General features: G+C 45.3%; 2 protein-coding genes across 3 annotated transcripts in view; both read right to left on the bottom strand.

Moving 5' to 3' along the window:
- Positions 1–1,320, bottom strand: part of Mfe2 (peroxisomal Multifunctional enzyme type 2) — a 130,561-nt gene extending 129,241 nt beyond the window's left edge. Inside the window, exon 1 of one of the 2 annotated variants that reach the window (XR_010850420.1) lies at positions 1,075–1,298. Coding sequence is in view for 1 of the 2 variants with exons in the window: in XM_067088388.1 (XP_066944489.1) it covers positions 1,075–1,129 (55 nt within the window). In the remaining variant the exon portion in view is untranslated. Of the gene's footprint in view, positions 1–1,074 lie in introns of both variants that reach the window. The other variant, XM_067088388.1, reaches the window with a different exon arrangement.
- Positions 1,321–12,582: 11,262 nt separating this feature from the next.
- Positions 12,583–13,520, bottom strand: LOC136829202 (cuticle protein AMP1A-like). The gene is made up of 3 exons (XM_067087514.1): positions 13,452–13,520; positions 13,036–13,280; positions 12,583–12,897 (listed from the first exon to the last, which is right to left on the bottom strand). The coding sequence occupies exons 1-3, from the start codon at positions 13,458–13,460 to the stop codon at positions 12,669–12,671; spliced, it is 483 nt and encodes a 160-aa protein (XP_066943615.1). The 5' UTR covers positions 13,461–13,520; the 3' UTR covers positions 12,583–12,668.
- Between the last annotated feature and the right edge of the window lie 874 nt (positions 13,521–14,394).

The raw sequence follows: 14,394 nt of genomic DNA, 5'->3' as shown, positions 1-14,394 counted from the left end.
GAGCTAATGCTTAGTTCTACCATATATATAACTGAATCACGAAAATATGGCATGTGATGAACATATAAATAAAGGCAATGCCACGAAGGAAAGAGAAAAGACAGAGTGGTGCTAGGCCTTTCGACGTATTGTCCTTTACTTAGCACACTGATAAAAACATAAAAATAAGTTTATAAAGAAAGCTCGTATAAATGACAGATGGTGATTGAAAATATGCTACTGGAATCCAACACAGTTGAAGAATTAGCAAACCTTCCAAAACACAGGTATATATTTAAGAAGTTTTATAAAAGATTAGGCCCAACCACTCCAAAGCAGGGACAAGTCAGTTCCCTGTATAATCTTTTAATTGACTTGTCCCTGCTTGCAAGTGGTTGGGCCTAATCTTTTGTAAAACCTCTTAAATATATACTTCTGTTTTGGTAGGTCTGCTAATTCTTCAACTGAGTTGGATTCTAGGTGCATATTTTCCTTTATAATCCCTGTCTGTCATTACTGTCGAGCTTTCTTTGCATAATAATTCTCAGTCTGCTGAGAAAGTGCAATAAGTGACAGCCTAGCACCATTAAGTTTCTTCTTGAATGAAGCATTTTATATATATATGGTATGTATAACATATATATGTATATATATACATATATATATAAAAAATATATATATATATATATATATATATATATATATATATATTTTACATAATATATATGTATATATATATATTACATATATGTATATATATACATTCAGGATGCCAATCTTGCTAAGGAGAGATGGGGAGGAGGCTTCGGTCGGATCATCACCCCACAGGAACTATCACAACCTCACATAACCCTAAAGCTTTGGTTCCTAACTGGACTGTCCCCCAACAGGCCAACACCGTTAGCAATGATCGGAGAGAAATACCATAAGCAGGATGGATGTATGATATTTAGGGCAAAAGCCCAGGCACTGGGGCCAAGAAGGCCAATCGGCGCCGTACCTACCGTAAGCAGCGCCACAGGCCCTAAGTTAAGCTTTTTTGGTTAAACCCACAGCCCAGCCTACGGTAGGTAAACAAGAGTTGATCATACTTACCACCACCAGCACCAGTAACAATCACAACTCTGCCATCAAACCGTAATTCCCCCATGATTAGAACGTCTGCCAGTTGTTTCTCTCGTGACCTGTCACTTGTTCCACTATCGTCGAGACTGTTTTACCGTAAGTGCCCAAGCAGGGCCACCAGTGATGGGCGGCCAAAGTTCAGACTTCAGAGTTCGGAACTTCGGACTTCGGAGCCGCAGAGTTCTGCTGTTGTCAGGGAGAAGATTCAATATCAACAAGTTACGTTCCATACAAAATAAAATCAGAAATCTGTTCTTCATAACTTCTGTCCTCGTGTTGCTTTGGTGAGTCATTCAGTGTTCAATTTGTTTTAAGGTAGAACTTTTAAAATTTTGCGGTAATGTAGAAATTGAGGATATAGATACATGAATTTTTCTACACTTGAACAAGTGTAGGCAATTGCACTTCTCTCTCTCTCTCTCTCTCTCTCTCTCTCTCTCTCTCTCTCTCTCTCTCATGATTAACTGAACTATTTAATTATCCATTCTCATATCTATCAAGCAGCTTGGATGTAATATTCTATATCGTATTGTTTCAAATGTAATAATAGTTTTTTAGTTTGACCTTGAACTTGAAGGAACACTACCAATGCCAAAAGGGTGCTTAAATGCACTCGGGCGTTATGCTTTCAACCTGACAACCAACTTTACAGCAGTTAAACTGCTTTAATATGATTGGTGAATCAATCTGAGTTCTTAGGAATAAGTAAAACTAGGCAACTTAGCTCTTCTGAATGGGGAACGATCGAGCGGCGGTAGTGAACGGATGGTTCCACGCACAAAAGAAATTTGTTATGTCGTAGCTACATGAAAAAACCAGTCAATAGGAAATACGAACGACATCGACAATGAGTTATAGCTTGTAAAAGGGAATGTTGTTCTGTTCATGCTGCCAGTCCAATAACAGAAAAGGTAAGTATTCGATAGGCTGTGAATGTAAATTGTTATCATAGATAGTATGTTGTCTTGGAAGGCATCATTGGTGATGACATCACAAGATTGAAGTGGCTCTGCCTTGTTTGTTATGATAAGGTCCATGATATTCAAAATCAACTACTTATGACGAAGAATGAAATTGGGATGGCTATCATAGAGCGGGATGCTATGATTGTTGAGTGGGATGGAAAAATTGCTGAAATTCAGACACGTGGCGAGACAAATTTACCCCAGGAGGTTGACTTCAAGATTGATAATATCATAGCTATAATAGAAGTTAAAGTGAAAATGACAGCTCCTAATACAGAGAGGAAAACTTAGCAGATGTGATCAAAGAAACAGGCCAGGCCTGTTGGAATTTTTTTTTCTTTTTGGGGGGAGTTAATTCGTTTTCAGTCAAATTCGGCCTTTACACCAAACAATTACAAACACAATTAATCATAATCAAAGCTGTTTAATTACTACTCAATAACAAAGCCAAACAGAAAAGTAGGATAGAAAGAAACGAGATAGTCAGATTACTGATTTATTAAGAGGCAATTAAATCACTATCATTATGTACTGTAGATGCTGGTGGACATCTTTGCACCAGTGCACTTCCCAGTTCGAGTTGCTCATGGTGAAGCCCCGCGAAAATATCCACGGTTTGATCGAGATCCACAGGCATGTCAAAGTGTGTGTGTATGAGTGCCAACGACGACAGGGGGTCTTCATTCATGGTGGCATTTGTGCAGTCGGCTCACACTCACAGGACGTTACAGGTGGAAAGTACGCAATCTTGAAAGTCTGAAGACATTTGGATACACTCGAACACCTCACGGCTTGATCACTTGGGCACATGAAGTGGGAATATCATCCACTGACTTGCCTTGCCATTTAATTCTCCAGCTCTTCAGTTCTTGATCAAGCAGCCCAGGTGAAGGAAGGTCTTCATACATCTCGACCACTGTTGAAATTTCTACCGCCTCTTCTTGACTGCATAGAATGGACGGGATTAGATCCAGTAGCACGGTGGCTTTAACTGAGGGCTCTGAGAACTGGGCTTAGAATTCCGATGTGATGCGACCCAGGAAAGGATTAGCCAAATTTTCGACATCTTTGCTTCCCTACTACATGTAGGGTTTTGTATGTTTGTACCTTCATACATTACTTTCTTCAAATTTATTGCCTTGATGAAGGTGTAAGGTGTCAAAGAAACGAGCAGGTAAAGGTTACTGCTGGTTTATTACAGATCCAGGCGGTTTATATTGACAGCACGACTGACGCCGGGCCGTGAGACAATGGAATTGACTGTGACCTGAGGTCGAAACAATAAACAATAATATGCAGTGAACGAGTACGAATTACAATAAAATATACAGAGACACAATATAGATACAGTCTTGATGCCTGTGAATGAAGAAACATGTGATACACAATGTGTGACATTCGTATAAATACCATAAAGTAAAATGATTAAAATGCGTGACCTGGCACGTTTTAGGCGTGACTAATTTAGCTTGAAGAAAACGGGAAGTCACCAAAGAAAAACAAGCTCAGCGGAGACTTAATTAATGCGCCGCGAAACACTATCCTGGCGCCGGAAGTGGTGACTTTACAAATCTCCCAAGACGAGGGACGCGTCTGATTAATCCCTGTACCTGGTGGGACGCTGAACCAGTGCGGCTCCTTGAAGATAACTGAGGGCCTCCCGCCTGTGAGGCTGCTGTTTGGGCGGTCCCTTCCTGGGGCGGCCGCCCTGGTGGTGAGGGCGTGCTGGAGTGCGTTTGGGCAGAAGGGGTGCTGCGTCGCTGCCGGGACTCTCCGACAGGAAGGCGGGCTTTAGCCGGTCTATGAAACCCAGTCGTTCTTGCCTGGAAGTGCCAGCCGAACGCCTTGCTGTTCCGCTTCCAGCACGCGAAGGGTCCCCCTGTAGGGCTTAGTTAGTGGTGGACGGACGGCGTCGACTCTGACGAACGTGGGTGGCGGATGACAGCTGTGGCGGGCACGAAGGTGGTTGCTCTGTCGATGTATGGCGCCTGCAAGGGCGAACTTGCCGGCCACGTCGCGGAGCCTCTGCAGAGATGGGGAGTGGCGATCATCCGTCACGAGCTCTCCCGGCACCACGAGGGGTTCCCCATAGGTTTGTTCAGCTGCGGATGGGGTGCCGTCGGCTCTGGGGGCGGTCCTCAACCCGAGGAGGACCCCGGCAGCTGATGTTTCAGTCCTCGGCGGTGCAGCGGGCCATGAGGGATGACTTTAAGGACCTGTGGAACGTTCAACCAGGCCGTTGGCCGCTGGGTTGTATGCTGTGGTGGTGTGGTGCGTGGTTCCCAGCAGTTGAGCCAGGGCAGACCACAGCTCGGAGAGGAAAGCGGGGCCCCTGTCGGTTGTGATGTGGTCCGGGACGCCGAAGCGGCTAACCCAACTGGAGAGCAGGGCCTCGGCGCACGCGCTGGCGGTGGCTTCTTGCATGGGCGTGGCTTCGGGCCACCTCGTTGAACGGTCTACCACCGTGAGGAGGTATCTGGATCCGCCTGATGGGGAAGGGGCCCGGCAGCGTCGATGTGGATGTGGCGAGCGGCGCCCTGGTTGTGAACTCGCCTACCCCGACTGCGTGTGACGACCCACTTTACTGGTCTGGCACTGCAGGCACTGTTTTGCCCAGGCTGTGGCGTCCTTTTGCACCCGTGCCAGACGAATTTTTTTGAAAGCAGTTTGGCCGTGGTCCTGCCGGAGGGGTGTGAGAGGCCGTGGATGATGTCAAATACCTGGCGGCGGCGTGAGGCTGGAACCAAAGGCGGGGCTGGCCTGTGCTGATGTCACAGAGCAGGCTGGGGCCTCCGGGGCGAGGGGTCACGTCCGCCACTTGAGGGATGTGATGGCGGTGCGGTATGCTGGGGTTTCTGGGTCAGCGGCCTGTTCTCTGGCAAGGTCCTGGTAATCTACACCAAGCTGCACTGCGTTCAACTCGACTCTGGAGGGCGTCTGCCACGGATTTTTCTTGCCGGGAGGTACCTGACGGAACAGGTAAATTCGGCTATGGCTGAGAGGTGGCGCTGCTGTCTGGAAGACCATCGTCCCCTTGCTTCGTGAAAGCGTGAACCAGTGGCTGGTGGTCTGTGAAGATTGTGAAGGCGTCCCCTCCAGGAGGAACTTGAAGTGCCGAACTGCTGGTACATCGCGCAGAGTTCCCTGTCGAAGGTGCTGTATCGGGACTCTGCGGGATTGAACTTCTTGCTGAAGAAGGCGATGGGCTGGGGCGCCGTTGATGATTTGCTCCAGAACAGCACCGCAGGGCAACGTTACTGGCGTCTGTCGTCAGCTGGAGGAGCCTTGGGATCTGGTGTGCCAAGGCGGTTGCCTTGGTGGCGGCCTTCGTCCGGGAAAAGGCCTGCTGCTGGCTGGGTCCCCAAGACAGGGACTTGGTTGACCTTTAGGACTTCCGTCAGGGCCGTGGTGTGCGCGATCCCGGGATGAAGCGCCTGTAGAAGTTTACCATCCCAAGGAACTCCTGGACGGCCTTGATGGAGGTGGGTGTCGGGAACTTTGCTACGGCTGCCACTTTCGATGTAAGAGGGCGGACGCCTGTCGGAGATACCTCGTGACCCAGGAACTCTGCTTTCTGGACGCCGAATGTACACTTGTCAAAACGGACGACGAGGCCGTTTTCTTGGAAAGGCGCTGGAGGACTGCTTTGATGTGCCTCTGGTGTTCGCTGTGAGACCTGGAAAATATGAGAATGTCGTCGAGCGTAGCAGACGCAGAATTTTAGGTCCCCAGGATGCTGTCCATGAGCCGCTGGAAGGTGGCCCGGCGTTCCTCAGCCGAAGGTGGAGAAGGCGAACACATAGGACCCGAAGGGCGTGATGATAGCTGTCTTTGGTATGTCCTCTGGCGCAACAGGTACCTGAAAATAAGATTTAAGAAAGGTCCAATTTAGTGAATATTTTGGCCCGTGAAAGGAGGCCGTGAGGTCTTGCATATTGGGCAGAGGGTAGTGGTCGGGCTCCGTTGCAATGTTGAGCCGTCTGTAGTCGCCGCCCAGGGTCTCCAGGAGCCGTCCGGTTTCTGCACCATGTGGAGGGGAGGCCCATGGACTGGAGGCTTTCCTGCAGATGCCCATCCGTTCCATCTCCGCGAATGCTTTTTCGCCTCCTGCAGGCGCTGAGAAGCCTGCGGAACCGATGTGTCAGGGGCCCTTTAGTCACTATATGGTGGTATATGCCGCCTTGGCTGGGGCCCCGGGGACTTAGCGGCTCGGGCTTAAACCTCCGGGAACTCCGACAGAAGGTGTGCGTACTGGTGGGGCGGCGGCGCTGATGGTGGGTCTGGGTCCCGCCGTTAACAGGGGAGAGACCGGCAGGAGTCGGTATCGAGGGGCGCTCACAAGCGCCCCACGTCGACTAAGCAGGCCGAAGTGCGCCAGAAAATCAGCCCCAGGAGTGGGGTTCCTCGTCGCGACGATGAAGTCCCAGGAGTAACTCTGGCCAAGGATGGAGATCGACAGAGCCTGGTGCCGCAGGAGAGGATGGGGTTCCGTTGGCGGCCGTCAGGGAAGGCGGCGGGTCTGGTGTCTGGTTGCGGTCCTCTCTGGATGCTGGGAAGACCGACTTAAAAGGCTCCTGTGTCGACCAGCATCATCCTGCCGGAGGCGGTGTCGCGGACGTAAAAACCTACTGTTTTGAGGCCCTGGGTTCTTCGGCTGCCATGGCGGCCTGTCCTGCTGGCGCCGCCGCCCGTTTTTGAACGGTTGAACGAGCAGGGCGGCAGGCAGTTTCGGCGTCCTTTCCGAACCACTTGTGATAGCGACAGAAGCCGGGGACCACCGTCTACTGTGGTTCGGTGGACGTCTGTTGGCGATGGCGTTGACGGGCTGCTACGTCCTCTTCAGGCTGGGCCGTGAGCTGACCGGCTGAGTGGCCGGTTTTAGCCGCTGTGAAGCCTTGACGGAGTCTGTGAGGTGTTGTGCCGCCTATGAGGTCCTCGACAGGCATGGTGTAGGGGTGAGCGATCTGGTTGCGTACTTCCGGGAGGAGTTGGCGAAGGAAAATTTCCCGTGAAGCTTATCTCCTGCCGCTTGTTGTTTTGCCACCCAAGACTGGTGTTGACAGGGAGATCTACGACCATTTATTTAAGCGTCTCTTGGATTGAGGTCGTGGCGTGGATTATTGGCAAGGTCGATACACGGGCGGCCCGCCGGCGATGGGCAGGGAGCAAGCTTCGAGGAGGAAACTTTTGTGGTGCTGTATGTGAGGGTGAGTGTTTGGTACCCGCGAGATGAGTTTGTTGTACCGTCCTCCGAAGGGCGTTGAGCACTGTGTCGGCCTGCAGGATTTCGTCCGTGAGGTCCGCGATTCTGAAGTGGCTCTCCACCCTGCGCAGCCACCTCGATGGGTTCCCCGCGTAAACGGCGGCAGCTTTAGGGTGAGGCGGCCCGCGATTGTGTTGCCCGGCCGTCGTGTGTTCGGGCGCTGGTGTGGAGTTGCGGGAGGGCCTCGGCGCGGGGCGGGCGCGGCTGCGATGGGAGGTAGGTAAACCTCGAGTCCGCGGGGTCCGTTTAACTGCATGAAGGAGGGATATCCGCGTCCATGCTCGCTCCGTTGACCTTACTGGAGTGGGATACTCGCGTCAGTACGCACTTTAAATGCGCCGTGTGGTTCCGCTAGTGACGCTGGTGGGGGTGCGCCGACGGCGAGTCAGCACGCTCAAACGCTGGTTACAGCGCGTGTTTAGGCCGCTAAGAGCGTTTTTGGAGAAATCCTGGAGCCAAGACTGAGTCGCCGTGTGAGTCCGCTAATGGCTCCGGGATACTCGGGGTCACCACTGTAAAGGTGTCAAAGAAACGAGCAGGTAAAGGTTACTGCTGATTTATTACAGATCCAGGCGGCTTATATTGCGGCCCGACTGACGCCGGGCCGTGAGAGACAATGGAATTGACTGTGACCTGAGGTCGAAACAATAAACAATAATATGCAGTGAACGAGTACAAATTACAATACGAAACATACAGAGACACAATATAGATACAGTCTTGATGCCTGTGAATGAAGAAACATGTGATACACAATGTGTGACATTCGTATAAATACCATAAAGTAAAAATGATTAAAATGCGTGACCTGGCACGTTTTAGGCGTGACTAATTTGAGCTTGAAGAAAACGGTAGTCACCAAAGAAACAAGCTCAGCGGAGACTTAATTAATGGCGCCGCCGAAACACTATCCTGGCGCCGAATTGGTGACTTTACAAAGGATTCAGAACTCTCTAAGCCACAACCTGGTCGGCCCCAAGTTCAGTTGTGCTTGCTTCCATGACATTTTTAATTGACTTCACTACTCTTACCTATCTGAGTGGTTGTGTACATTCTCACTGCCTCTCTACCCTCTTGGTAACTTATTAAATTTATGTATGATCTTACTTGCAGGTGCCTTGCTCTTCATGTGCGTCTCCAGACCAAGAAGTTTGCGCAGAATTAACAATTATTTTTGCTTTCCTTGTGAATTTCTTGTTCAAATACAGTAGTGTGTTACATTCAACAATGTCAGTAGTAATGTTAGCACGCATTCCGCTAGTCCAACATGAAAAATCTTAGATAAAAAAAGACACTGTCAATAAACACATCGAAGACCTTCAAAAGAAAATACAGTATCTCCGTTGCCTAAGTAAACCTAGTTGTAGAATGGTTTCTTGACATTTTTGACAGCTCAGAATCACTAAACTAGCCCAAGTTATGCTCTCAACCATACATTACCAACCAAACGGTCATTAGTATCCTGTATCTAACACTAGACTGATTTCTGAGCTTCTGTTTATGTGATTCATTATTGGGATATATTTCATGAACTGTGAAAGCTGGACATCATCATCCTTATTTTAATAGCCATCAGCACTTTTATTCGAGTAAGAGGAATTACAGGCCCCATGAGGGTATGAATCACATAATGCAGTGTAGACATTAGGCTTTAGCTATTTGCTGCTAACCATTTCATTACTTGCAATAGGAAAGGGAACTTGCCAGTTACCATGAACATGCAATGCACTAATGCCTCTTCGAGAGCAGTCTGCCACGGGCACAGTGACAGCCATAAGTTGTATATCAACTTTGCTCTTCCTTATCATAATAGCTGTGTTCCCTCATAATTTCCTCGTTTTGACACATTGATAGAGGTTAAAGATTACAGTCCATTTAGCTAAAAACATACATTTCAAGTCTGTGTTTCATGTTCTGTTAAATTACAAGAAGTCAAAAGCATAAGCTCCCTGGCAGAATCTAGTATCACATCCTGTTGCATTTTGTTGGTTCCCTTCTTTTCATTACGTTGAAATTTGTAAAAATTATGAAGAGCAGTGAACTGTCGTCTGAGTTTGTCAGTGAAATATTGACCATAAAGGTCTTACGCAAGGTTTGAACGTCATCAACCCTCTTAACATCATTCTGGCCTGTTTCAGACGATGCTGCTCTTGCTCTAGGGCTTACCAGTATTTGGCACTTGGCATTCGAACACACCCACAATCGAGTACAGAGATAGAATGAATGACCAACACAGGACAATGAAGCATATAAGTTCACCTAGTGTCACAGTGTAGAGGTCAGTTCAGGCGGAAATGTATGTCTTCAGGTTTTGAAACAAGAAACAAGGGGTAGAAAGTTGTCGAGGGCTTCTTCTCAGCAATTAACCTACCAAAAGCTCTCTTAGCAACTGAACCTTAGTATTATTTTACGAGGAGATAACAAATCAAACTTTTCCTTAGCTGTTAAAAAAAACCTGAGAAAAAGTCTAGACAAATTCTTGGTTTAGAATTTCTCAGGAAGTGGACCGTTCAGCTGGGGTGAGGGGATCTGTCTCCGTTGGTACAATTTAACTGAACCACCCTGGCTACGGATCTTTCAAACAAAAGAAGGCCAATTAAATTTCAGAAACTCCATGAAAAATCATGGAGAGTAAAATTGAGGTTGCTAATGCCTTCAGAAATATTCTAATGACTAATACGAAGTCTACCTCAAAGGGTGTTGTTAACTGTAGTTAATTTTACTGATACAGGCAGTAGAAGTGGAGCTGCGACCACGACACATGACATGGTAGAGGCTGCTGAAACCAAAAATACTGATTTACAACATCTATGAAGAGGAAGATGATGTGGTTGATGCGTTAATTGACAGAAACCATTTTCTACAGTAAATCCCGACGTAAAGAAGACAGACTTACGATTTAATCGCTTGCTGCAGGTGGGACCTCCTACATCATGTTAAAATGAGAGCCTGAAATTCGCAAGGCTGGGCGGTGCTACTATATGATATCTACCGAGCTATTTGCGACCTACCAAAAATTAGGATGCTATATTAACGAAACACCTCAATTAAGGCTTGTGGCAATTACTTCCTCAAATTATATAGAAAACTGTGATCCCCCAGGGCCTAGTGCTGAACACGGTGAAACAGTGACTCACCTACACTGTTTCGCCGTGTTTAGTAGCCTACTAGCTCCTGGGGGGTCAAATGTAGAAAATGGATGGTAGGTATCATACTCAAAAGTTAAATATTCATGAAAACGGTGATGAAGTTATTATTGCGTTGGGAAGGTGCAACTTAAGTGACAGATATCGTGTGATGACCTGTTTCTACTGTCGAGGGTAGCCTATGGACGTATGGAAAAGGAACGCGAATTTGAAAATGATGAGAGAGTCTGTTGTAACTGGTGGCAACCATACAATTAAAGAATGCAAGTCAAAGGAAATAAAGTGCATAAATTGTACGAGACAGAAAAGACAAGATCCGAACACTGGGTGAATTCGAGAAAATGCACACTGTGGAAGATGATATAATGGAAATAGCAGTCAAAACTGATCACGGTTTAATGATGAAAATCCCTCGTTGATATTAATAATGATACCACCAGTAACCTATACAACAAAAACAATTCTTTTCCCTATTAATTAGAAGATTCTAGACACGTACTGTTGCCGAGAAGGCAAAAGATCTACACTGTCCTAATTTTGCAGGAAAGAATGAGTCATAGAAAGGAACCAGTTATAGAAGGTTGCCTTAACCATTTATCCAACAGAATGTAAACTCGTGTAACCTCAGGGAAGGATTAAAAAACTGCGAAGTCGAGTTTCAATTCCTCACCAGCCTTGAAGATTCGTAAGTCTTCGACCGAAGGCATAGTCGAAACCGATATTATATTAACATCATGTCCTTAACCAGTAAAAAAGTAGGACGCGTGAAAATGTCATAGGTATCCTCGATCGGGTGTCATCTGGAAAGAGGAGTCTGTGGTTAGTTTCATTGAACAACCTAGGTTGTAATGATTCCTGCAGCCATAGAGCATTAACTCATTTTCTGACGCCCACTCACAAGGGCGGAACCATTAAGAAGCCATCTGATCTATGTGTGAATTTTGAGATGGGTTGGTGGGGTCACTGGCAAGAGTTTTGTTCATTATTTCGAATTAAAAATACAATTTTTTCATGACAGTCTTTATCTTTTTTTTTGTTGTTGTTGTTGTCACCATTAGCCTACTTCATTTAGCGTACACCTGATTTCTGAACCCATCTAGTCTTTCTTCAGTCATTCGATGTGGTTGTGTTTCTCGTTGTTTCTCACCTTAGTCCATGCCTGCTTTTGCTGCAGTCGTTTCCTGTATACTTTGTAAAAAAAAAAAAAAAAGTTAGAGATACCATCTTTTATATTCATAACATTTAAGTTGTGTAATGAAAAACGAAAGCGAACCCACGAGAATTAAGTTATAGAAAGCGAAAGCATAAAAATCTGAAGGGGTGACTAGGCTGATTCCTGAGTCCCTCCTTCTCCTTTTAATCTTAGTGCCTGATAATTACCTGATTCCTTCACCCTTTTTAATCTTAGTGCTTGATAATTACTAACACCATTCGAACAGGATCAGATTCTTATTGTATAGCATCTATTTTCTAATGAATGTTAGCCATAATGTAATGGAGGACAACTGAGATTGGAAAAAGTCCACGAAGTCTGACCACCAATAATAAGGAAGCTTTTCATTATTTGTTGTAGATGTGTTTTTAGTTGAAATTTCATTATGTTTTACACATGGAATAAAGTTTTTTTTTCCAAAATCTTTAGCTTAAATAAAAAGGTTAGTTAGAACCTTTTTATTTAAATATCGCTAACAATTAGCAAAAATCCGGAAAATAATCGTTGACAACGGACAGGCAACATGATGCTGCTAAGAACATGTAATGAACGTAAGTAATCAAAAAGAAATTATTGGTCATCATTGAAGGTAATGATGACTTTATAATTGATATGTTAGTTACAGTATCCAAGATTATTTTCTGTTTATTAATATATAACGAAATAATTTCATCTACGAAGTTTTCCCAAAGTAAACTGGCATTCATTAATATTCATATATATTAATTGCTTACTGCAAACCATGCTTCATGTCTCGATCACTAATGCAAAGAAATTATGTTAAGAAAATATATTCATGCGTCCATTACAAAATGATCTGCAGACTTGAAAATCTGCATTTGAAAACGATAGAACTACAGGTAATACTTAGAGGGTATAATACGCAAGACACATTGTTTATGATTCATGGTTTAATCTATAAATAGGATAAAATAGACTTAATAAACATTTGAAGAAGATTTAAGAATTAGTGTGGGCTAATTATACCCAGCGAATTGGGCACGGGCAGTGCCAGACCTCTCGTCTGAGTCTCGACGAGGATTACGCCTGTCTTCCTCAGCAGCGAAGGCGATCTGGTCAAGGACGAACTGGGGAATTGGGTGGGGGAATTCGGGAGCCACTGGAAGGAGGTCGGACTGGGGCTGGAAACCGTTTTCGTCGGCGACGTATCTCACGACGACGTCGGTGCCATCAGGAGCAGTAAAGCTGTTAGGTGCAGGAAAGGTCATCAGCAACCATAATTAGGGCATGCAAAATTCATATAGACTTTTAAAAGATATAATCTATGAGAAGGTATAGGGTAAGAATTTTCCAATAATTGAAATTCATAAAAGAAATACTTACGAGTATTCTCCAGCACTGACAACGGTGCCTTTGGGACCAGTGGGAGATCCTGACTCTGAGGCCTTGATGCCATTTGCGGATTCGATGTCGAAGTTGTATCTGCCGTCGTCCTCATGGGCTCTTTCGTCCCTCAGGATGGGAACAACTTCGAAGGAGCCGTCGGCGGCAAAGGAGCGAGCGGCAGGAGCCCGGTAGCTGTCCTGAGGGGCACCAAAGGCTACGGCCACAAGGACGGCAAGGATGGCCTGGAAAATAAGATAGATTTGGAAGGAAGTTTTCAGTTTCAACTTAAATCGTGTGCTTCCAGTATCTCGTATTCTCCTTGATGTTGTAGCTTTTGCAAAGAGAGTGTTTTAGCCCTTTAAGCTATTCAGTCTTTCAAAATCACGTCGCTTCGTAAGTTTTCTGATACTTACAGGCTTCATGTTGTTGATTTGGAAGATGCTGAATTACTGGACCTAGGATCTAGGTTTTGACAATTATATAGCCTGCAACTGAGACGGTATCGTGAGCGACTTCTACCTTTGCCAGTTCACTCGTTCGGGTCAACCACCTTGACCCAGAACAGTCGCTTTGCTTTCTTCCTAATGTTCCCGAGTTTCCAAGATCTGTGGTTATGCATGATTTCCTAAGTTTTATGTTTATAACAATCGTAATACTTTAATTGTAACAAAATAATATTTGATTTATTAGCGACTGGACTCCTGGTCGATATCACTAATATATAACTTTGTTTTCTTTCATAAAGTGCTGTAAATTCTTTTTGTTATTCCCAAAGTATTTAGAGCTCATACAGGGAGAGAGTGTTTATGAATGGGATGATGAAAGTCAGAATGTGTGAATTTCTGTATGTTTGTATGAGGAGTTTTGCTTTTTTGCAAGAGAGAGAGAGAGAGAGAGAGAGAGAGAGAGAGAGAGAGAGAGAGAGAGGATGTTCCATTGTACGATACTGTAATCCTTTAACCTCCTGAGGCTATACAAAAAAATGGACGCAAAGAATCTGACCGAGGAACACGAAGCATAAATCTCTAGTAAAACCCAAACGAAATAAACCAAAGAAGAAACGAGATAATGTTTAGCTATTGAGATGAAAAGACAAACAAAGGGCATGAAATGAAACAGTAACAATCATATTAAGACAATGAACCTACAAGAAGAGGACATTATTCAAGAATCATTTCATTTGATGACGTAAAATATTTTGAAAAATTATCGCATATTCTTATTAAAATATGATTTGTTTTCGAAAGGTATTCTATGGAAAGGTATATGTGTGCCACTGGGAGGAATGTTAAGTGGTCGCAGTAAAATGTAACAAATAAACAAAGAAATGAATTAGTAATTGTGTCATTTATCCTT

The sequence above is a fragment of the Macrobrachium rosenbergii genome, chromosome 44 (assembly GCF_040412425.1).
Source record: "Macrobrachium rosenbergii isolate ZJJX-2024 chromosome 44, ASM4041242v1, whole genome shotgun sequence".
NCBI lineage: Eukaryota > Metazoa > Arthropoda > Malacostraca > Decapoda > Palaemonidae > Macrobrachium > Macrobrachium rosenbergii.
This window is presented reverse-complemented; position numbering and strand designations above follow the sequence as displayed.

Coding starts and splice junctions, on each gene's coding strand:
- LOC136829202 (XM_067087514.1), bottom strand. Junction 12,898..13,035: donor GTCAGTGCTGGAGAATACTC/GTAAGTATTTCT, acceptor TGCACCTAACAG/CTTTACTGCTCCTGATGGCA.